This window comes from Taeniopygia guttata, chromosome 4A, assembly GCF_048771995.1.
Source record: "Taeniopygia guttata chromosome 4A, bTaeGut7.mat, whole genome shotgun sequence".
Taxonomy (NCBI): domain Eukaryota; kingdom Metazoa; phylum Chordata; class Aves; order Passeriformes; family Estrildidae; genus Taeniopygia; species Taeniopygia guttata.
In genome coordinates this window covers 8,669,676-8,689,492 of record NC_133029.1, presented here as the reverse complement: position 1 = coordinate 8,689,492, position 19,817 = coordinate 8,669,676, and the positions used below count along the sequence as shown (strand labels likewise).

General features: G+C 42.4%; 1 protein-coding gene across 4 annotated transcripts in view; it reads left to right on the top strand.

Annotated features, from left to right (window-relative positions):
- KIAA1210 (KIAA1210 ortholog) overlaps positions 1–19,817 on the top strand; it is a 51,985-nt gene that overhangs the window by 9,705 nt on the left and 22,463 nt on the right. The window contains exons 1-3 of one of the 4 annotated variants that reach the window (XM_072929110.1): positions 14,131–14,242; positions 14,651–14,789; positions 19,713–19,789. In XM_072929110.1, the coding sequence (XP_072785211.1) occupies positions 19,723–19,789 (67 nt within the window). In that variant the 5' untranslated portion in view covers positions 14,131–14,242; positions 14,651–14,789; positions 19,713–19,722. Of the gene's footprint in view, positions 1–3,979; positions 4,263–13,692; positions 14,243–14,650; positions 14,790–19,712; positions 19,790–19,817 lie in introns of those variants that run through there. The other 3 variants (XM_030272584.4, XM_030272582.4, XM_030272585.4) reach the window with 3 other exon arrangements.

The following is a 19,817-nucleotide window of genomic DNA, read 5'->3' as shown; positions in this document are numbered from 1 at the left end:
TTGACCCTCATTTTCCTCATTATATTAATCACAGATGGATGTACAAACTCTGCAAGGCAGAAATCCTCTTATCTCCACTTCTTTGTTGTCTGCAGACTACTGTGTTGTTTCTAACCCTGTTTATTTAAAGCTCTGATAGTGCAACTTTTAACAGTGATGTTTGTTTAGATTTTTCTTTAGAAATGGAGAGTTTTCACAGAAAATTTCTAAACCTGGCCAATTTGCCAGCCTGGAAGTTTCACTAGAAGGAAAGCTGAATCCCTTTCTTCTTCAGCAAAGTGTTTCTTGAGAGCCACATTTATGTTGTCACATTGCTGCAAAGTGTTGCTAGGGGTACCAATGTGACATGCTTGTAAGGAGCACACAGAATCTTCATGCCTTAAACCCCAAGTGGCTCAAAGATTAGTATATGATGGCTCACCCTATGCTAAGAAGTCAGTTCAGAGACATCAAAATGTACTGGAAATCTGAAATGCTACAGTCTATCACTTTGGTGTAGGATTTTTACTCCTACCTCTAAATTTGTTTAGTGAAATGCTCAAATGAAACTTTTTTCCCTTTCTGAAAATAAATTTAAAAAAATGTAAACCAAACACCCCTGCTTAAACACATGTTGTGAAATGCATGATTTCCTAACTGTGTGTCATCTGGTCCCTTCCTGCTGCTGTGTGTCCTGCTGCCATGCAGGCTTTGGATGAGCACTTTGCAAAATGTGTGGTGTTTGCAGTCAGGGAGCTGGGGAGGGGTTTGCCCTTAGAGATCCAGTGGCAAGAGGCTGCAAGAAACTCAGTAGCTCTGTTGGACATGAAACTACTCAGGATTGCTGGCTGTGTGTGTAGCTCTAACACCTCAGCTCTCAGGCTGTTGGCATGTACCCTGGGTATTTGTAATATAAGTGTATTTGAGTTTCCTCCATTGGATTAGTAGTTGCTGTTGGTTACTTAAGTTGGAGAGGCCCTTTTTGCAATGACTCAAGTGCATTTGAAATAAATAGGTTGATGATTTTAGGAGCTGTATTTTGGTGCAAGGATTTCTTAATGGTTGGCTGGGTGGACCTTGCTCAGTCTTGCCTCCCTTGTTCCCTTTGGAGAAATTAAGAAACTTGTTGGGAAGTTTACCAGGGGCTGGGAGCTTGCTGCTGGTACCACTGTGGGAGGGCAGGCTGCCCCTGGGACTGCTTATTCTCCCTACAGGGGAAGCGAGGCAGATTGGGTGTGCAGTGATTTGGGTGTGCAGTGATTTGGAGGTGCAGGGGGCTACTGCAATGTTGGGCTGTTGAGGGAAAGCCATGACAGCGAGTTTGAAGAAAACCATGATTTTCAAATGAAAGTAGGCCTAAACTGGGCTATTTCAATCAAGCCAAGCCACAAACTTTAGAGGCAATCCAAATCTGATTGAAATTTCAGGTGTTTAAACTTGCTGTCTTCCCTATCTTTGAAGAACCATCTTTACTCTGCTGAAGTCTGTGGTTATTTGGTGTTTGTCTACCTCCCAGCTGAAAACAGTATAAATTAATTAACTGGCAGCAGAGCAGCCCGTTCACTTCAGCACTTGGTGAGTGAGGAGCAGATGTCAGTGCAGTGATGTCTGGCTGTCAGAGCAGGTACAGCTCATACCTGCTTGCTTGCACTGATTTGCCTGTGGACATAGAGCTCTGATGTTTATCAACATCTAAGATTTCAGGGCTGTACCCAAAATGCTCAGTGTGTAGCCATTTGAAGCTGTGCTGGTGATAAAGAGGCAGAGGAGTTAATAATAAATCTAGCATGATGTGCCTTCGAGGGTGATATGAAGATAGAGAATCAAAAAGTATTAAATCCTGAGGTGGGATAATTATTTTTAATGACTGTTTACTAGTCTGTGCTTCTTGGAAAGTAAGGGGGTTTTGGGATGGTGCAATGTGTGTTGCTAGCTGCTGGTTGCTGAGAACAGGACTATGACTAAATGGAAGCCAACAGATGAAGTTTTGCATGTTCAGGTAAGTAACTTCAAGACAAAAATACGTGAAGGAAAGAAACAATATTGAAAGGAAGCATATTCTGAAGGCAAGCCATCTGAGGAGGTTTGGAGACAGGAAATCTGCTTCATGTTAGCAAAAATGCTGATTTTTTTTTTTTTACGCTTCCAGGCTGTGTTCTATGCCAGTTAAAGTGATGAAATTCTTCCAAAGTCATCAGGATTACACCCTTCCACTAGCTTTAGGGACTGTGCCTTCCCACTGGAAGGCCATTTGATCTTTCTTGATTTTAAAAATAAATGTGAAATTCTCATGAGGTCTTCTTCATTTCTTACTCTAATATAAATGTTTCTGTTGGCAGCATTTTTCTGAACAAAATGCCAGGCAGATTTCAGATGCAGTCCTGCATCCAAGGTTTTGTGCATTAAGCCAGTCAGAATGTTTCTCCAGTAATCTCCAGGAATTCCTTCCTGGTGGTGGTTGCCCAATAACTGAAGCCTTGATTTTGTTGGTTTTTTTTCCCCTGTGGGCTTTGTCTGATGGATGGAGATTAATTCTCTCTAGTGATCTTTTTTCTGCTGGGATTAAGAGTTCAGCCTGAAGTCATCGTGACGAGTGCAGTGATTCCCAACAGTGAAACTTGTTCAGGTTGAACTTCCGCTGATGCTACTGTATTTTTACTGCTTTGCCTTTCCCCAAGAGACAGAAAATGTGTTATATCTTCTTGAGATCAGCTTTGATCTGCAAATGCACTCTGTGGATGGCATTGAAGTTGGCTGCTTGTAGAGGCTTTTGCTTTCCAACTAAGTGGGAAACGGGACTAGAGTATGATGTTTCCTGTTTGTGATGGCCTTTGCAATTGTCATCTGACACTTGTGTGACAGCTTTCCTTTGTGTAGGGACCTTTATAGAAAATTGAGAAATGGAGTTGTCCATTCACAGATGTCAAACTTCTGCACTGTTAGAAAACTGCTGCAGCTCAGCCACTTATGGGTCTCCTCACAAGAAGTCCATTTCTCAAACCATATGTGTCTCTCATGAGAAAGGTATTAAAATAAAGTATTTTTTCCAAGTATTCAAAAAGGACTTCTCCACTAAATGTCTTTAAGAAACTCATGAAAATACTTAATAATACTTCCGCCTACTGGCTTGCCAGACCCAAGTATTCAAACACTATGTATCAGCTGAGAAATACAAATAAATGTGGTTTTCTTCTGATCTTCTAGGAATGACTGTAAATCTTTACTTTGCTATTATGAGAGTTATGAACCTCCTACTTTTAAATATCCATGCACTTTTTAATTTGGAGCTGATATTCTTAGCAAGCCATGTGAGTGCAGGAGCAGGCTCAGGCTGTGGCAGTGGCTGCTGCTGCTCCTCTTCTCTGCTCTTACCTCAACAGAGGCCATTGATAGCCATGATTAAATTCACTTCCATGTGAATTTAATGCAATGTAATGCCAGAAATGTTTAGTACAGCAATACTGTCCCCAGGACTTGGGTCACCCCTGTGAAAGAGGCTCCTTGAGGTTTATGCTCCCCAGCATTTACCTGTTTCCACACTCAGTGAGTGCCTCCTTAGTTGTGACAGTGAGTAGCAATTGTTAGTATATTGTCAGAGGTCATCACCAGGCAGTAATTCTGCCATATGGGTGTGCTGGCTAATTTAAACTCTAGAGCTTTTTGCCTGACCTTGCAATACTGCAGGGATGCAATATGTTTGGGTTTTTTTTCCTGTTAATGTGCAGAATATCTTGTTAGAATAGATTGTGATTTACAGTGAATTGGGATAATGCCTGTTTTGAAAGATCCTGTGCTCCCCTTTTGAGCTGGAGAATAACTGCAGCTTTTAGTCATTATTTCAAAGATGTTGCAAGTATTTTCTGTAGCGTTCCCCTGTCTAAAAAATAACAATAACAATTAATCTCCTCAGGGCTTCTTCACATCCTAATTATAACCAAGCCTCTTATTAGTCCCACAGGGAGACAGAATCAAATGCCATATGGCATTTTACACTTCGGATGCTGTGCGTACCAATAGCTGGGAAGAGACAGGAAAAGGGGGAGTTAACAATTCATATCCATTTATGGAGCAGGCACAGCCCTCCTTGGAGCCAGTTCAGCAGAGTCTGAGCTGAGATCAGGAACTTTATCTGGGCTGGAGCTGCCGGGGCTCTCGCGTGCGCGTGGGCAGCGCTGCAGGCTGGCAGAGCCCCTGTGCTGGCATCCCCCCCAGGAGTGAATTCATGCACACAGCCTCCCTGCAAGCACCATGGCTGGGTTCTACGGGTGCCTGAAAAGTGAAAAGTAAGTGCCATGCTGAGCCCTCCCCTCCACCTTTCCAAAGGGAGCTGAGTCTAGTGAGTGCTTTGAAATTCTGTTCTTGTTGGATTGCAGCTGCAGCGTTGAACAAAGTGGTTTTGCCTTGGGTCTGAAGTGCCAGCCTGAGCACAAAAGTGCAAAAAATAAGTCCTGGCTAAAGTATTCATTTGGTGAAAATTGGTCATTTTTTTTTTCTGCTTCAGAGGTATAAACATGAAACATTGAAAAAGGCATTAAGAACTTTTTCCTGTTTGATTATAGCAAGAGGGAAAATGCCCTCTCTCCTAGTGATTAGCTGTATTGTTTCTATATTAACACATAAAAAGGAGAAATACAGAATTTCACACTGGCTTTTAAAAAATATTCAGCTAGAAGTCTGGCAGTAAATACTGTTTAAGAACTTGATGAGCTCAGTTCTACTATAAGCAATCTGAGGTTTTTTCTGTAATTGCTCCCTGCTGAGAGATTTGGTTGTATTTAATTTTTTCTTTTTTTATTATTGCTTTGCTGGCATGTTCTGTTGGAGAAGACTATCAAGGGAAAAGAGAATGAGAGAATGCATGTTAGTATTTGTGCTTTAAACCACCATGAAGATGCATTCTGTTTTTCTTTTGACATTCTCCCTGCTGAGGGATGGAACAAAATTTCCTGCTGCCAAACCTGAGGAGTGGTTTGATCGTGTTTTGCACCAGCAGACTGCAGAGGGCTCTATTCTTGCACCTGGTGAGAGAGTACAGACAGGGAATGTGCACAGTGGAAGGCATGTGAAATTGTGTCTTGAGGCTTAAGATGTGAATACTGATATTTAAATGTGTGGGTAAATCCTGGATAGCAGAGGGAGGAAAGTAGCTCAAAAGTGGAGCTGGCAATTGGCTCCTTTTCCTTCTCCCAAAGCTTGTATCCCTCACACCAACAGTTTGTCTCACATTACTCTGGTGGAAATGTGCATTTTCAAAGGCACACAACTCCTACTGGATTTCTGTTAGAATTTCCATCCCATATTGACTCCTTTCCTCCTCTGAAATTTGTAACAGGGAATAAATATTTGGCAGAGAAGTTTGCTTTAGATAAAGGGAGTGTGCCATCAGAGTTAGCAAAAGGGCTGTGAGTGAGTCCTGATGAAGGTAGGTGGATTGGCACTTGAATTGATAAAAAGTAGTAATTTTACATTGTTTGATTCCCCCCCCCCCCGCCCCTCCACCTCCAAATCCTTCACAATCCAATGCACTTAAAACAAATTTGAAATTCAGAGAGAGGCTATAAAGTTTGGACAGATGAGGCATTTTACATGTGGTAAACCATCTCTTCTTTCCTGGTCAATCTCCACCTGACTTATGAGGAACAGGTTTTTTTTTTTTTTTTAATTCAACAGATTATTCTTTATTGATATTCTTCAGTTAGGTCTCTACACTTGATATATATGCACAGGTTGTATTCCTCAGCCCGTTATTTCAGCCTTGTGAAGTGTTCCCAGGTGAATCAATGCAACTACTAACCCTTTGCAGTCTTCACATATTTTATATGCTGATTTGGCTGTGGTTATTGCCAATTAAAATGAGTTCAAGACACCAGCTGAAGAAATAGTGATGTTTTTAGCCTGAGATTAATTTTAAATGAAATTTATTTGGAGTTTAACATGAAGTATTTGTCTTTCTGGAGAAATGTGTCATTGAAACAACTTCCCCAAATTTTCATGTTGTTGTTTCACCTGTGGGAGTTAATTTGCTTTCTGAATGAAAGCTCTTCTGGAATGAAATTACTTTTATGCTTTAAGCAATTAGTTTGGATACCAGTAGGAATTTGGCCAAAGTGACTTAGAGCTCAGTACCTGCCAAGAAACCTGCCATGGACTTTGGGGAAGGGTTCCTTCCAGGGCTTTGAGCTGCTGAGTCCAGCTAAAGGACCTGGAGTGTTTTGAAATCTGCTTTAGGGAGTGCTCTCCTGTGCTGCTGTCACATTTATCCCACTCTCCCACATTTTACAAGAGGAAGCAAAGGCTCTGCCTTGGTACACTGTAATAATGTGTGGCTGAATCTGATTTTGAACAGTCTTGTCCCTGTCATTATTTGTTAATGACCTCTTATGAAATGAAAAAAAGAACCCAAAGCCTAATCCAGGTAATTCTTCATCACAACCTTGGCTGCTATTTCACTGAAATAAAATTTATAGATTGCTTTCATATTTCTCTTTAACCAGCAAAAGCAACCTTAGTAATCTTGAATTGTTCTGCTAAGTTTATCATCACCCTTGTTGCAGAGTTCTGTTTCTTTCTTGCTCCAAGCATGGTTCCAGGAAAAAAATATTATACCTAAAAAGGTATGATAAAGTTTCCTAAAGCCTGTGGAGGAATCTTTTAATATGCTCCTCAGTTTTTGGGACTAGCCAAGTATGTTGTTATGAGTTGAAAATGTGGTTGCTTGAATAGTAAGGTTCACTGATGGTCAATGCAAACTGCCAATTTCCAAAGACAAATATAGTGTGTTAGAAGCTATATAAAATATTTGGCTGAAGGCTTTATGTGCCAGCTCAGACTGGTTTCTATAGCAGGCTATAAGAAAATGTATTTAACTGTGTTTAATGTGGTCACTCAGGATTTCATGGTGCCTTTCACAAACAATCCCAGAATTATGGATTGAATGTCTTCTGCTTTGCCAAACTTTGCACTTCCAGTGGGGTATTGTGTTCTTTTATATTCCATAATTGTAAAAAAATGCTGATGTGTACTTTTATCCTACAAAGAAGTTCAGCATTTGGGTAAAGCAAGTTGATCAAGGAATGCATCAGTAGAATTTTCAATATATTTCTAGATAGTTTGAGATTAAAGCAATTGCCAATCTAAAATGATGTTATGACCATGAAATTGAGTAAAATATGTTTTCTGGGGTAGGTGCTGTTGCTGTATTTTGTGTTGTTGCCTGTTCAGAGAAGTGTCAGGAGTAGATTGTGGTGATTGCTGGGTTTGTTCCAAAGATGGTACAGAGCTGTCCACCTGATGGATAGGCTGTGTGTTCACTGCCCTGCACCTTCACCTCAGCCTTCTTGTTGACGGGACTCATAGGAGACAGTGGAAATCCCAAAAATCCCTTTGTCCTTGCGGCGAGTTACACTTTTTACAGCTTTTGTTTGTGTGGTCCTTCGAGCCTTTGGCTCCCCATCCACAGCAAGCAGCTGCTGTGTTAGCCTGGACAGTGACAAGTGGATTGGAAGTGGTTTAAAGCTCCACCAGCTGCTACTGGAGAAGCAACTTGACGCGGGGGACAGGTTGAGCTGTTGGTTCCTCTCTGTCAGCAGCTCGTTGGCCTCTCTGCCTTGCTGGAGCTGTGAGTGCTGGGCTGGGGCAGCGCTGCTGGCTGCTGCAGGGAGTGATGCTTTGCTCTTTGGCACTGCTTCAGACGTGAAGCATCTCTCCAAGGCTCCAGGGCTGTTTAAAGTGAGACACCGAGTTCCCTGGCCATCCCTGCCTGTGCCATCCCACAGCCCCATCTCGGCTCAGCCGTGGTCCATGGAGGCTGTGCAGCTTTGGAACCAGTGCAGGCTTCCTGGGAGCTGTGGCAGTCACTACCCCTGTGATGATCTGGGATCTGTCTGTGTGGCTGATGAATTCAGGGGAGGTGAAATGCTTCCCAAAAACATTTTGGTATTCTGAAATATGTCTGTTTACATGAATTTTTATTGTACATCACTTTAGCATATTATTTCACAAGAGCAAGAATCACTCATTAAACAGCTTTTCAGTGTTGGGGGATTTTGAGATTAAAATATCTGAGTATGATAGGTGGTTTCTGCCCAGCAAAGCAAGTTCACCTGTGCAGAGATAAACCTTAAATAAGTTTCAAGAAACAGCTTTTATGGAACTTGAGAGTTCCCCCACTAAGGCCAAATCAGAGAGCGTGAGCTGAGTCTCCTCAGGGGTTGTGAGTCTCTTGGAGGAATCTTTCAGTACGCAGCCTGTGAGCATATTCCTGTATCAGGCAATTGTACAGTGTTTGGATATTTGTGAGCATTTTGTCTTCAACCCATAGGAGTCATTCAGTGCTCTGCCTGGTATTAAATGTATAGAGACTTAAGTCCTGTTCTCTTATTCAAAAGTAGCAGAGAGAGTGAACAAAAGCAGCTAGGAAGTGTCAGAGCCATGGCACTGCACGCAGTTGGGCATTGTTAGTACAATGGTGCTATATTATTAACGAAAAAATCTACTATTTCTCTTTGTGATTCATTCTGTTTGACTCATATTTGTGCAAGAAGTTCAATTCTGGCTTAATACGCCAGTGAGTCACTCCCATCTCCTCATTCTGTTCATGCTTCTCTCTGGATGGTGTTTGTTTTTGCAGCCACAGTGGTACAGTGTGTTTGCTGGCTGTAGGCAGAGGAATTCCAAGCAGGCCTGTTTATTTGGTTTCACTGGAACAGCCCTTTTGCTATCACAAAGGTTCTGAGTATTTGTCAGATACACTGTCAAATTGACCTCTAGTGCTTGTCCTACATCACTTGCAGTGGAGCAGAAGCTTGGGTTGGGACAATCTGCTAAATGTGATTCTCACTCTTCTGCATCATTTGACCATCAGGTTTTTGTCTACATAATTCCGCCAGACTGAGCCATGAAAACATCTTGTCATAATTTTCCCTTGTGTTCTCTTCTTAGACAGAAATTTCTGCTGCTCCAAGTGTCTAGCTTTGTATGCCTAGAGCCAACTGGAGAGATTAATTTGTAATTTCCTTCTTGTGCAGAGGTCTACAAAGTTTTAGGCTTTCACATCTGCTGTGATGTGAAGGCCTATAATTAGATGGAATCTGATGATATATGGAACAAAAATGAGGTGGGTTCAAGTTGTACTTCCAGTAGATAACCTACCTGAGCTGGTGTAGGGCAGCTGGAGCTGATTACTAGCCAGATTTGAGAAAATTTGAGATAAGTCTGTGCATGGGGAAACAGGAAAAAAACCCAAGGTAATTCCAAGGTTGATTCCCTTCCACCCCCCATATTCCTCCTGCTGTAAGAAAACTGTTGAGCACAAGGTGTTCTACACTAACATGGTTCAAGCTTATAGCTCTGCATTACATCTGTTATAGTCTCAAGGTTTGTAAAACTATTATGGATTAAGTAGTTTTACATATTATTTTGAATACAGCAAATACTAACTGCAAACTCTCTTATTTTATTTTGTTTATCTTGTTATTTTATTCATAATTATTTTTTTCAAGTTTGCAGGTGACCTCCCACTCCATTGTGGGAGTCATTGTATAAACAAAGAAAAAAAAAAACCCAGTCAGCTGATATCCTGTCTGATTTTGCTTGCAGATGCTGAGCTGTCACTGCTCATCACTGTGCCAAGTCAAAGTTGTGCCAACAGCCCAAGGTTTCCAACCCTATGTGTGTGAAAAAGGCCACACACATCATTATTTTCTTTAGCTGTATTGTTTTACCCGTGTGTACTGCTGCATTTGGAGAAGTGTACAGGTGCCAAGACATTCTGTTGTGTCATGTGCTATAGCATGTTGGTATCTTTGTGACTGTTGTGCTTTAACCCCAGCAATTCAGCCCTACAACAGCCACTCACTTGCTCTCCCCTGCTGGGATTGGAGAGAGAATCCCAAGGTAAATGTGAGAAAACTGGTGGGTTGAGATCAAGACAATTAAATAGATAAAACAAATGTCATGCACATAAGGAAAGCAAAACAAGGAATTTATTCCCCGCTTCCCCAGGGCAGGTGTTTAGCATCCCCAGAACAGCAGGGCTCTGTCACATGTAATGGTGACAAGAAGACAAAAACCATCCCTCCAAATGCCCCCCTTTCCTCCTTCTCCTCCCGATTTCGATGCTGAGGATGAGGTCATACGGTCTGGGATATCGCTGGGCTCAGCTGTCCTGGCTGGGTCCCCTCTCAGCTCCTCATTCACCCCCAGCCTCTCGCTGCTGGGCTGGGCTCAGGAGCAAGAAAGGCTCTGGGTAAGACCTGCTTAGTGATAAAGGAAGCCTCTCAGAGTTATCAGCACTGTTTCAGGCATAAAAGCAAACCACAGCTCTATAGCAGCTGCTAGGATGAAAATTAACTCTACTCAGCCCAGAGCAGGGTGCTCTTAGAGGGAATTGTGGCACTCGGAGTCAGAGCAGGGAACTTGGCTGTACAGACAAAGCTGCCTGATCTTGCTTTCTAACCATTCATCCAGAGCCAAGGCAGCATTCCAGCTTCAAAAGTTTGTGGTGGTTGTTCCTTTTGGCCTCTGAGATTCAAAGATCTGGTGTTAATTAGTGAATTAAATATTTGACTTGTGTTCATGATGAATTCATGTATGCTTATGCATTCTGGGAAATATGTAACTGTGCACATCTGCTGGGGCTTCCAGGTATCACTCATCTAACAAAGCACTTGTAATCCACACAGTAGTTCTGATGCAAATGAGATTAATTTGAGTGGTCTAGTTCAGAATTAAGATGGAGACATTGTGGTAACCATCAAGCTATCTGTGTACATGGGGAAAATACAGATCTGACAGAGGTGTGGAGGAATTGTTCGCTTTAGCAGTTAAACTGCTTTCCATCATTTCAGTTTAGTGAAAAGAGTATTTCAAAAGCTTAAATTAAAAAGATGAAAATTGTCTCATTCCTTCCTTTCTTGTAGCCTTGGCTTGTGAAGATCTTACAGAATATCTGTCCCCATCTGATTCTCTCCCCACATGCCTGCATGTCACCGTCCCATCTTACTGTTCTTGTTGTCTTTGGTGTCAGTTTCTGCTGAATTCAGTTGAATTCAGCTTGATACTCCATTGGTGCAAAACAGCATTAGCTCAGATAATCTTATTTTAGATGATCCTGTTTTAGAGAGGTATTTGTGTCTGGAATCCCAGAGAAGTAGGATCCCTTTTTAATAGTTGCTCATCCTAGAGTGAAACGTCAGGAGCTGCCCCTGGGACAGAACTGGCTCAGGAGCTGCTTTGAGTGCGTGGATGATCTCCCTTGGCTCCAAGAGTTCTCCGTGTGCTTCAAGACCAATTGTACTTCAGGAGCTGCCTAACTCAAGGCTCTAGAGAGAGCAGAGCAGGGACAACAGGAGGTTTTCTTTAGAATAGAAGAAGGGAGGGAACCCATCAAACTTCTCACAGAGCTGCAGAAGAATTCCTCTGCTTCCCTTGCTCAGGAGTCAGAATGGGCTCTGAATTCAGAAATGCCCAGGGGCAGTGGGAACTCAGCTTAGCCAGGCAGACACTATGTTTGAACTGGAAAGGAGCTGGCCTTGTTTTTATTTGTTGTGTGTACAGGCAGTAGATACTGACAAATAGGTTTGGGGACTTCACATGGAGATTTCCTGAGCTTCCTGCCAAAGGCAGCTTCTGAGACCACAAAGCCTGTGTTTTATTTGCTTCTTTATAGCCAAAAGATGGCTGGCTGGTTTTATGGTGTTTTGATCTTCAGAGTGAAAATTTGTAGCAGTTTGTCCCAGAATTTTCTGTTGGCCTCCCAATTTTTAAGTGCACTTTGAATTCCAGGCCATTAAATGTCTTTATTATCTCTTGTCCTGAGAAGTTTTATTGTATCTGAAGATTCCCCCCCATCTTTAAGCTGCTCTTTAGCCAAAAGTTGAGGGAAAAGTGACTGTTTTGGAAAAAACTTAAGAAAACAGACAGCTATAGATATAGCCTGAAGTTCCATGTTTCAGTTCTGGTGATCAGTTCTCTATTGTTTCAGCCTCATTTGCCCTGCAATAGTGAGACAGCTCAGTTTGGTAAAAATGCCTCCAGACTCTTCTTTCAGAGAAAATCCAAAAATCCAGGACGTAATGATTCTTCCTAGTTTCTGAGAATAACATATTGGAAATCACTGTGAGTCAATATGCAGATTGCTGTTGTGAAATTTTGTGGGGTTTTTTGTTATTTACCTTCTATGTGGTTCTAGCACTTGTGTCAGTCCATACAGCTCCAGCATGCTGGTCTCCTGCAGCAGAGGTGATACCTCTCCCATAGGGCTCATTAAGCTTTCCAGGAGTTCAATGTGATCATTGTGATTCCACAGGTAAAGAAGCTCGTGGCTGAGTGATAAATAACTTGGCTCTTGATCAAAATCCAGTAATTTGCCCTGCTATTCAATGATAGAGCCAGTAAAACCAGTGAATTGACCCAAATCCCAGCCCAATAGTCTCCATCTGCTAGAATATGTTTAAAAGACAAGCTCTGTCTCATAGATTTTGCTGTGTAAACTACTTGTCACCTTCACAGTTTGCAGATATTGGCAATTTCCTTGAAGTTTTCTCAGCCTCTCAGTCTTTCACGCCCCTGTGGAGCATGCTGACACCAGCTGATGGCAAACCTCTTTCCTTTGCCACCTTTTGCTGATCCCTACAAAGCTCCCAGGGCTCTGCACACCACAGGCCAGATCCCACTCCTCTAACTTCATGTTTGAAGGGTCCAGATGAAACAAAATTAATTAGTAATTTGGAGAGGGGGTGAAAAGCACATACACAAGGTAGAAAACAGCGCCTGAATATGCCCACTGCCAGATCTGGGATGGAAGATTACACTTACTTGTTGAATTTACCACTTGGAGAGGCAGAGACAGTGAGCTTGACTTTTATTCCCCTACATGACTCTCTGACATCTTGACTCTGCTGACATGAGGCATGTCTGCTGTTCAGTGATAGTGGCTTGACATTTCCTGTTGCTTTGCCTTGAAGCCAGTTCCAAAGGCAGTAATGTACACTGGGATGAGCTCCCTGGCTGGCAAAGGCAGCCTTTGGTTACATCCCTGATGATTTTTAAATGTATGTTCCTCCTCCTCTGCAACTGCTTCACATGTATCCCTGTCAAGTGGATCTGAGAGTGTCTCCTGCTGCTGGCAGCTGGTTCCTTTAGCGTGGTTCCTGGAAGACTTTGCTATTCTTTTTCTTCTTTTTAAAAGGAAGAGTGGGAGAAGATCCTCATTCCAGCTGTTTCCTGAAATTTCCCCAGTGTGTTAGTGTGAAGAAAAAAAATTACTACATGGGAAAAGCTTACTCCTATGCTAATGCCAAACTGTGGGATTAACTGGGTCATTTAATGGCCATTCCTTTAAAATTGAGACAATCTGGGGCCAAAATCTTGCTGTGGCTTAGATCATGACTAAGTTAGAGCCAGCCTTGATTTCAGCAAATTTCTGTCACATTTCTCCTGATTGGTACTGACCTGCAAAGGCACTGTAAAATCTGTGATAAATTATTATTAGGGATGGGCTATCAAGAACCATTTTCCTTGGCTTTTGGCTGACAGGTAGATATTTGCTGTATTGTCTGAGCTGATGAAACTTGCAGCAGAGATCTTGCCCAGACAGCAGCTACCCAAGATCGTGCTAATAAGCACAGCAGAGTAATTAGGTGCATGAGGACAGCTTGAAGTGGCAGCAAACCAAGTTAATCTGTCTGGCGTGGGTGCCAAGTGTTGCAAAGCTCTGGGACTTCAGTTTGGCCTCCTGAGCTGGGTAGAAGCCAAAGCTGCCGTGCTGCTGGTGCCTGCCTCAGGTTTAAGGCACCAGGTCCGTGCTGCAGTCAGTGCCCCCGTGCAGGGACACAGGTCCCTAAATCAGACATGGCAGGAGTGCAGGGAGGGAGGGAGGCTGGGGATGTGCAGGGGCAGAGTCATTGACTCTCGCAGTTTCTGCACTGGTACAGAGTGCTTATGAATTTTTCCCATTTACCCTTCCCCCTTCTTATCCTCTTGGCTTCTCACACAATTACAGAATGAGTCTGTGTGACTGTATGAAAGGCATTTCCTCCTCTTACTTTTTTTTTTTAAAGTCTGCTTCAGCCCACCAGCTGCTTTCCATTAGTGTTGCACACACACTCACTAGGAGGGCAGGACATAATGCTTCAGGCACTGTTGAACAGCAGAAATCCTTCAGAATTGCTGTCAGGCAGAGGCTTCTCAAAGCAGATTGTAGCAAACAGGAGTTCAGCACTTTGGGACCTGTCTTCTGGAGAGTCTTCACGGAGGAGCCAAGGTGTGGGGACAGAGGGGGGTGGGGGCATTGTCTGAATGCAAAGTGTGAGAGCTGAGAACGGATCTCTCCATGTGGAGGGGTTTTTGCTCTGGATATCTTCTCAAGGTTAGGGGCTGAATGTTGCCTGTTGGTATGGGGAATTATGACCCCCTGCTTGATTCTGAGAGAATATTTTATTGATATTAAATATTATCTAGATGCTTATCCTGACTTCCTGGTGGGTACTACTGCTGTATTTATTATTTGTGATCCTTGGAAAAGGACCTTAAAATTTCTTGAACTATCCCTCCATCAGTGAAAATTACAAGATCAATATTCTTTAACTTTATAAATTCTTCCCCTCCCTTACCAGTGGAGAGAGTAGCAAGGATCCTGGTGTAAACTGCTGTTTGTACTATTCTTTTATAGCTACATTGAACAGTCATGGAAGGGACCACATGGGAGTGACCCCATGGGAGATACCAGCTAAGGGCTGGCAAAAAACCCTGGGAATGTCATCCTAGAAACACTACATTGCAGAAGAGCACAAAGGGATCAGCTGTACAAGGTCAGATCCTGGTTGCCCCTCTCATGGTGGATTGTACCCCGTTTCAACAAAGCTGTTTTGTTGAATCCCACATGTTCAGATATTCTGTGACCATGGGCCTTGAAGTGCAGGTCACTCAACTCATGGAGAGCAAAGGGATCTTTGGTTGCCGAGTTTCTAATATGCTCAAGGGGTGTGAAAATTGACTAGAAATCTTTCTGGCTTTCCTATTGCTATGATCAACTCTGAAATCCTTCAGTGAAGTTGCAGAGGGTAAACTTTACTTCACTTAGCTGTTATTGGATTAATGAGTTCATTGAGAGCTTGTTGGTAAAAAGCTGGGCATTTCCCAGAGAGGAAAGCCATCAACCACATTTTGTCAGAACAAAGTCCTCTAATGTGCTTTAATAAGAGAGAAGAAAATTCACCTCTCATTCACCTTTTGCTGCAGAATGTAATCTGAATATTAAACCATCCTGCATTCCGTGGTTTATTGAACCTTGGTTTCAGGAGAAATGGAGGGGTTTTTTCCTGAGATCCTGCAGTAGCTTGAAGTGTGTTCTGGGGGAGGCTGGCTGCAGGCTGGTGACCTGGAGGACCAGATGAGGTCCACAGGCTCCATTTTCCTGTGCTGATGCATCTTGCTGTGGAAAGTGTGTGTCCTGAAATCCGGACCATAAGCTTGATTTCAAATAATATTTGTAGCATGGTGGAAATTGGTCTTTAAAAGCTCCAGGCAAAAATTTCACCTCTTTCTCTTGGCTGCTTGCCACTGTCTGTCTTCTACAGGCTATGGAGATGCTAACTGAATGCAGTGCCTCGCATTCTTGAGGCTTTATTTCCTCAAGCATTTATTTGATAAGAAAGAAGCTGTTCAGGGTTCAGCATCTCCTTTGATCTCTCTGTCATAAGGCCTTCAGGAATGCTCATGCAGGGCCATGGACTGAAGCTGAAGAAGCACTAAAGGTGGGCTAGGAGCTTGCTTGCTGTGCAGTTTCCAAGTCTTCTGCTCCACTGGAGGCTGTGTCCCTTTTCTGAGGCTGAGCAGAGAGCATTTGTCTTGGACTTTTGTTGAATGCAGGAAACTTGAATTCTGTACAAAGCTAACTTCCCAGGAGTCCTTAAATACACAAACCAAGCAGTGAAAGGGAATTGTCTTTTATTCATTTAGCATTCTCCCACCCCTCTACCCCCCATGTACATATTAAGTCATGTGTTCAGCTCAGCAGAGCAAATGGTCAGAACACCATCCTGGAACTTTATTTCTTTTGCCCTATCACTGCCCTCCCATAGAGTACTCCAAATATTTGTCCAGTTGGTTGAGTTTGCAAAGGGGAGACAAGGACATTTCTCATGTTCCTGGAGATTTCTTATTACTTTTCAGACTGATTAGTTTCTGTAATGAGTTGAAGAGCTCCAAGTGAATGCAACACAGTGGAGTTATCAATGGAAATGTTATAGGGGATAGCAGAGATAGCCTAGATCTGAAGCTAAAACCAAGTGAGGGTAGTGGTGTCTGCTAAGTTCCATTGTCTGTTTTGAAGGTAAAGCAAACCCTGCAACTGTGTAGGAGTTTAATTGTTTTAAAGTACACCCTAGCAATGTAAATAGAGTCTAAAAATGCCAGTATTGTTTTTGTGATTGCATCTACATAGGAAGCCACTCTTTGCAAGTAATTAATTAATTCACATTTGTGGTAATCCAGCCCATCATGCTGTGCAGGGAGGGCAAATGCTGTGGTTTTGGTAAACTTTCAGTCTTTTCCATGGCCCTACATGGGAATTGATGCAGTGGACTTACTGGCCATGGCTGAGTCTGGCTTTTGAGGGGTGTGGCAGATTCTACATCTTGTGTGCCCTGTACCTCTGCAGCAGGAGGTCTGTGCCTATGCAGGGATTGCAAATATGAGAGAGGATTAAGAACACATTAGAAAGCTGTAGGCTGGGGAAATGCACCCACTGTTCCACTTCTAGTGAGAAGCAGAAAGTAGCTGTGGCTTGGCAGCTCTCCTGTCGTGGCTGGCCATGTCTGTCCCTGCTCCCACACTGAGGAGAAGTCTCCTGCATCCCTCTGCAAGCATCTTCTCCCAGCTGTCCTGTAGCACCTCACGAGTATCAGAAATACTGCTCTAAAGGGCCATTTATTTAACCTGATATTTTATCACTGAAAATCAGTACACAGACAGTATTTGTTAAAAACCTTGTCTCTAATGGTGTAATGCTCTGGGAGAGCTCACAGGGTGTTAGTACAGCTGATTGAAATGGATGTACATGGTATTGATACATCTGACACTGTGTCTGTCTGCTGTTATTAAGGCCTAGAAGTGGTGAATGTCTGGAGGTTCGATTAGTTAATGCCTGTGCACTCATGTGTATTTGTATTGATGGGGTTTTGTCCTCTTTTTCTCCATTACACTGACCTCCAGGCTAGGCTTTGTGGCTCAGAACATTCGCTAACTGTTCTCTGTAAAGTACAACTCACTGCCACCAGAATTTGAAGTCTAAATGCCATCTAATTGCTAACTTTACTCCAGGTATGCCATCAGGTTTTTAATGATAGAATCTCCACTTTGCTGCTAAAATATATACATAATATGTTATATGGGGTTTTTTTTGGTAATTCAGCTACTTCAACTAAATCAAAGCTTGACAAAATTTGTGATGTTCAGTTCACTGGAAAAAGATGATGAGGTATACAAAGGCACCAAACCATGAGGTCCTAAATGGGGCACCCTTGTAGTTGACACTTGAGCCCCATGTGCCCCAGAGAACTCAAGTATAAAATTGAGTTAATGCTGGATCTGATTTCTCCGTGAAGAAAATGCCTCAGAGCTGAACTGCTTTGCAGTTGTAGCTCTACTTGTATAAAAGATACACCAGTTAGAAGTATATGCTTGCAGTTATAATAAACACTGCAGTCAAAACATCTTCAAAGGCTGGAATAATTCTGAGTGAGCAGCTGAGATGATTGTGTGAGTTAAATAAATGTTGAACTAATGCAAACAAAGCTGGATCTGAAAGCATCAATTTTCTCTTGCTTTGATTTAATTGAAGGTGGGTAAAGCAGAAGTTAGAGGTCTAGATGAGCCATACTCCAGGTCCACTCACATTCTTTGAAAATAAACTCAAGGCTGGAGACTTGTCAGTTTGTCCTTGTAAATTTGTTGAATGCTTTCTCAATATTTTACTTCAAGTGCATTTCCCTTTACCTCAGAAAAATCTAATACAGTGTGCATGGTGTATAAAGCTGAGAGGAAAAATTGCAACCAAGTTTCTTTTTAATATAAAGAAAGTCTACTGATGACTGCTATAAAGAAAGTATGCAGGAAATGCAAACATTTTCATAGATAATTGATGAGACAAGGGGGAAAAAGGATAAAAGTTGAATGGTTATGATCATATAGAAGGAAACATAGAAATCTTATTTTTTATTGTCAATATTGTCTGACACTTATTTCAAGAACAACCTCAGTGTATCTCAGTTAGGAAAGGTACAATCAGTCCTGGTTGTTGCAATGACTTTTTCATTGGTTTTTAACAAGCAGAAGTGAGATAATTTGGAACTAGATTGTGTTGATGCTCCCCTGTGCCCAGTGCTCCCAAGGGATCTGTTTGACTGCACTTTGCTTTTCTTTTATACCTCCCCAATTCCTCCCTGGACTTCAGCAGCTTTACAGTTTCCATGTCTGTGTGGCCAGTGCAGGGAATGCTTAACTCCATGGCCTCTTTTCTCACAGGAGCCCTGCCTGTTTTACCTCCATGAGCTGCTCCTTTCTTTTCTCTGACACACACCTCTGCCTCTGAGTTTGTGCACTTTATCTTTTAAGGCTGTCTGAGGATGTGGGCTCATAGAAAGGTCCCAGTGCTTTTGGGCATGACAGGTTTTAGAGTATGTGGGTGACCCAGAAGAAATGGAAGAGTTTAGTGATTGACCAAATTAGTACAGAATCACATTCTTGTTTGCTGTTGAGGTGCTTGACTTAGCTGTATTGTTACACTACTGAAATGTGGAAAATTGTTAGATGTGACCTATGCAGAAAAGAAAGTAGGATTTGGTTGTGAAATTCTTACTCTTTGAATCCTGACAGCATATGGGAACCTCTACCTATATAAAAGTATCACTGAGGTACCCTCCATAACAGAGCACATTATTTATGAGCTGCCCTGCTAAACTGTCACATTTCCATTGTTGCTTGACATTTGTACTGCTCCTCCATTCCTTTGTCTGGACAGACACCCATTTGGAAAATACAAAGTGGAGCCAGTTAACACTGAATGATCTTAAAACTAGGCTGAACTTCTGTTTTCATCAGGGAGGAAGATGATGCCATCAGCTAATTTGGTTGATCAATAGCCCTGCTGGCGATAAGGTTTCAGAGCTTGTGGTTAAAAGCTGATTGCACTGGATCCAAAATAAATTTGATCTATTGGTTTCCACAAATGTAGCATAGCCTGGAATGATGTTTCAGTGCTGATGCTTAACTGGTTTTAATAATGATGACAGACTAGACTGGTGCCTGCTGTGAGGACACTGTAATGCATGAACCCTGGGCAGCTGAGCACTTATGTTTTTTACAGTAGTGTGGAGCTGTCACTCCCTAGCAAAGGTTCATTATTCTAAGACTGGGAAGCATTACAGTGTCTGCTGGGCAAGTGTAATGACATCTGTCCTGAAAGCAAGCTTTGATTCTGGTCTCCTAGCAAGACAGAGGTACTGGCAATGATTAGACTGGATTGTTAGTTGTGGCTGGAGAAGTAAGTTCACTGAAAAATGAAGAGTTCTGTGGCCAAAGTGCACAAAAGTGTGCAAGGCATGTTTGTGATAGCCATTTGGGCATGTAGTTTTAGAAAGGATCCAGCTGTGTTCTTTCTTCATGCTGGGTGGGACCATATTCTGCTAGGGAGATGGACTAAAATTTAACTGATGCTTTCATCTCTGTTTCAGTGACTATATAATGGCTACAAGACCCACAGAGGTCACTCAGTCACCTGAAACTGGAGACACAGTCGAAGAGTGCACAGGTAAGCAGTTGTTCTCTGAAGGTACAGC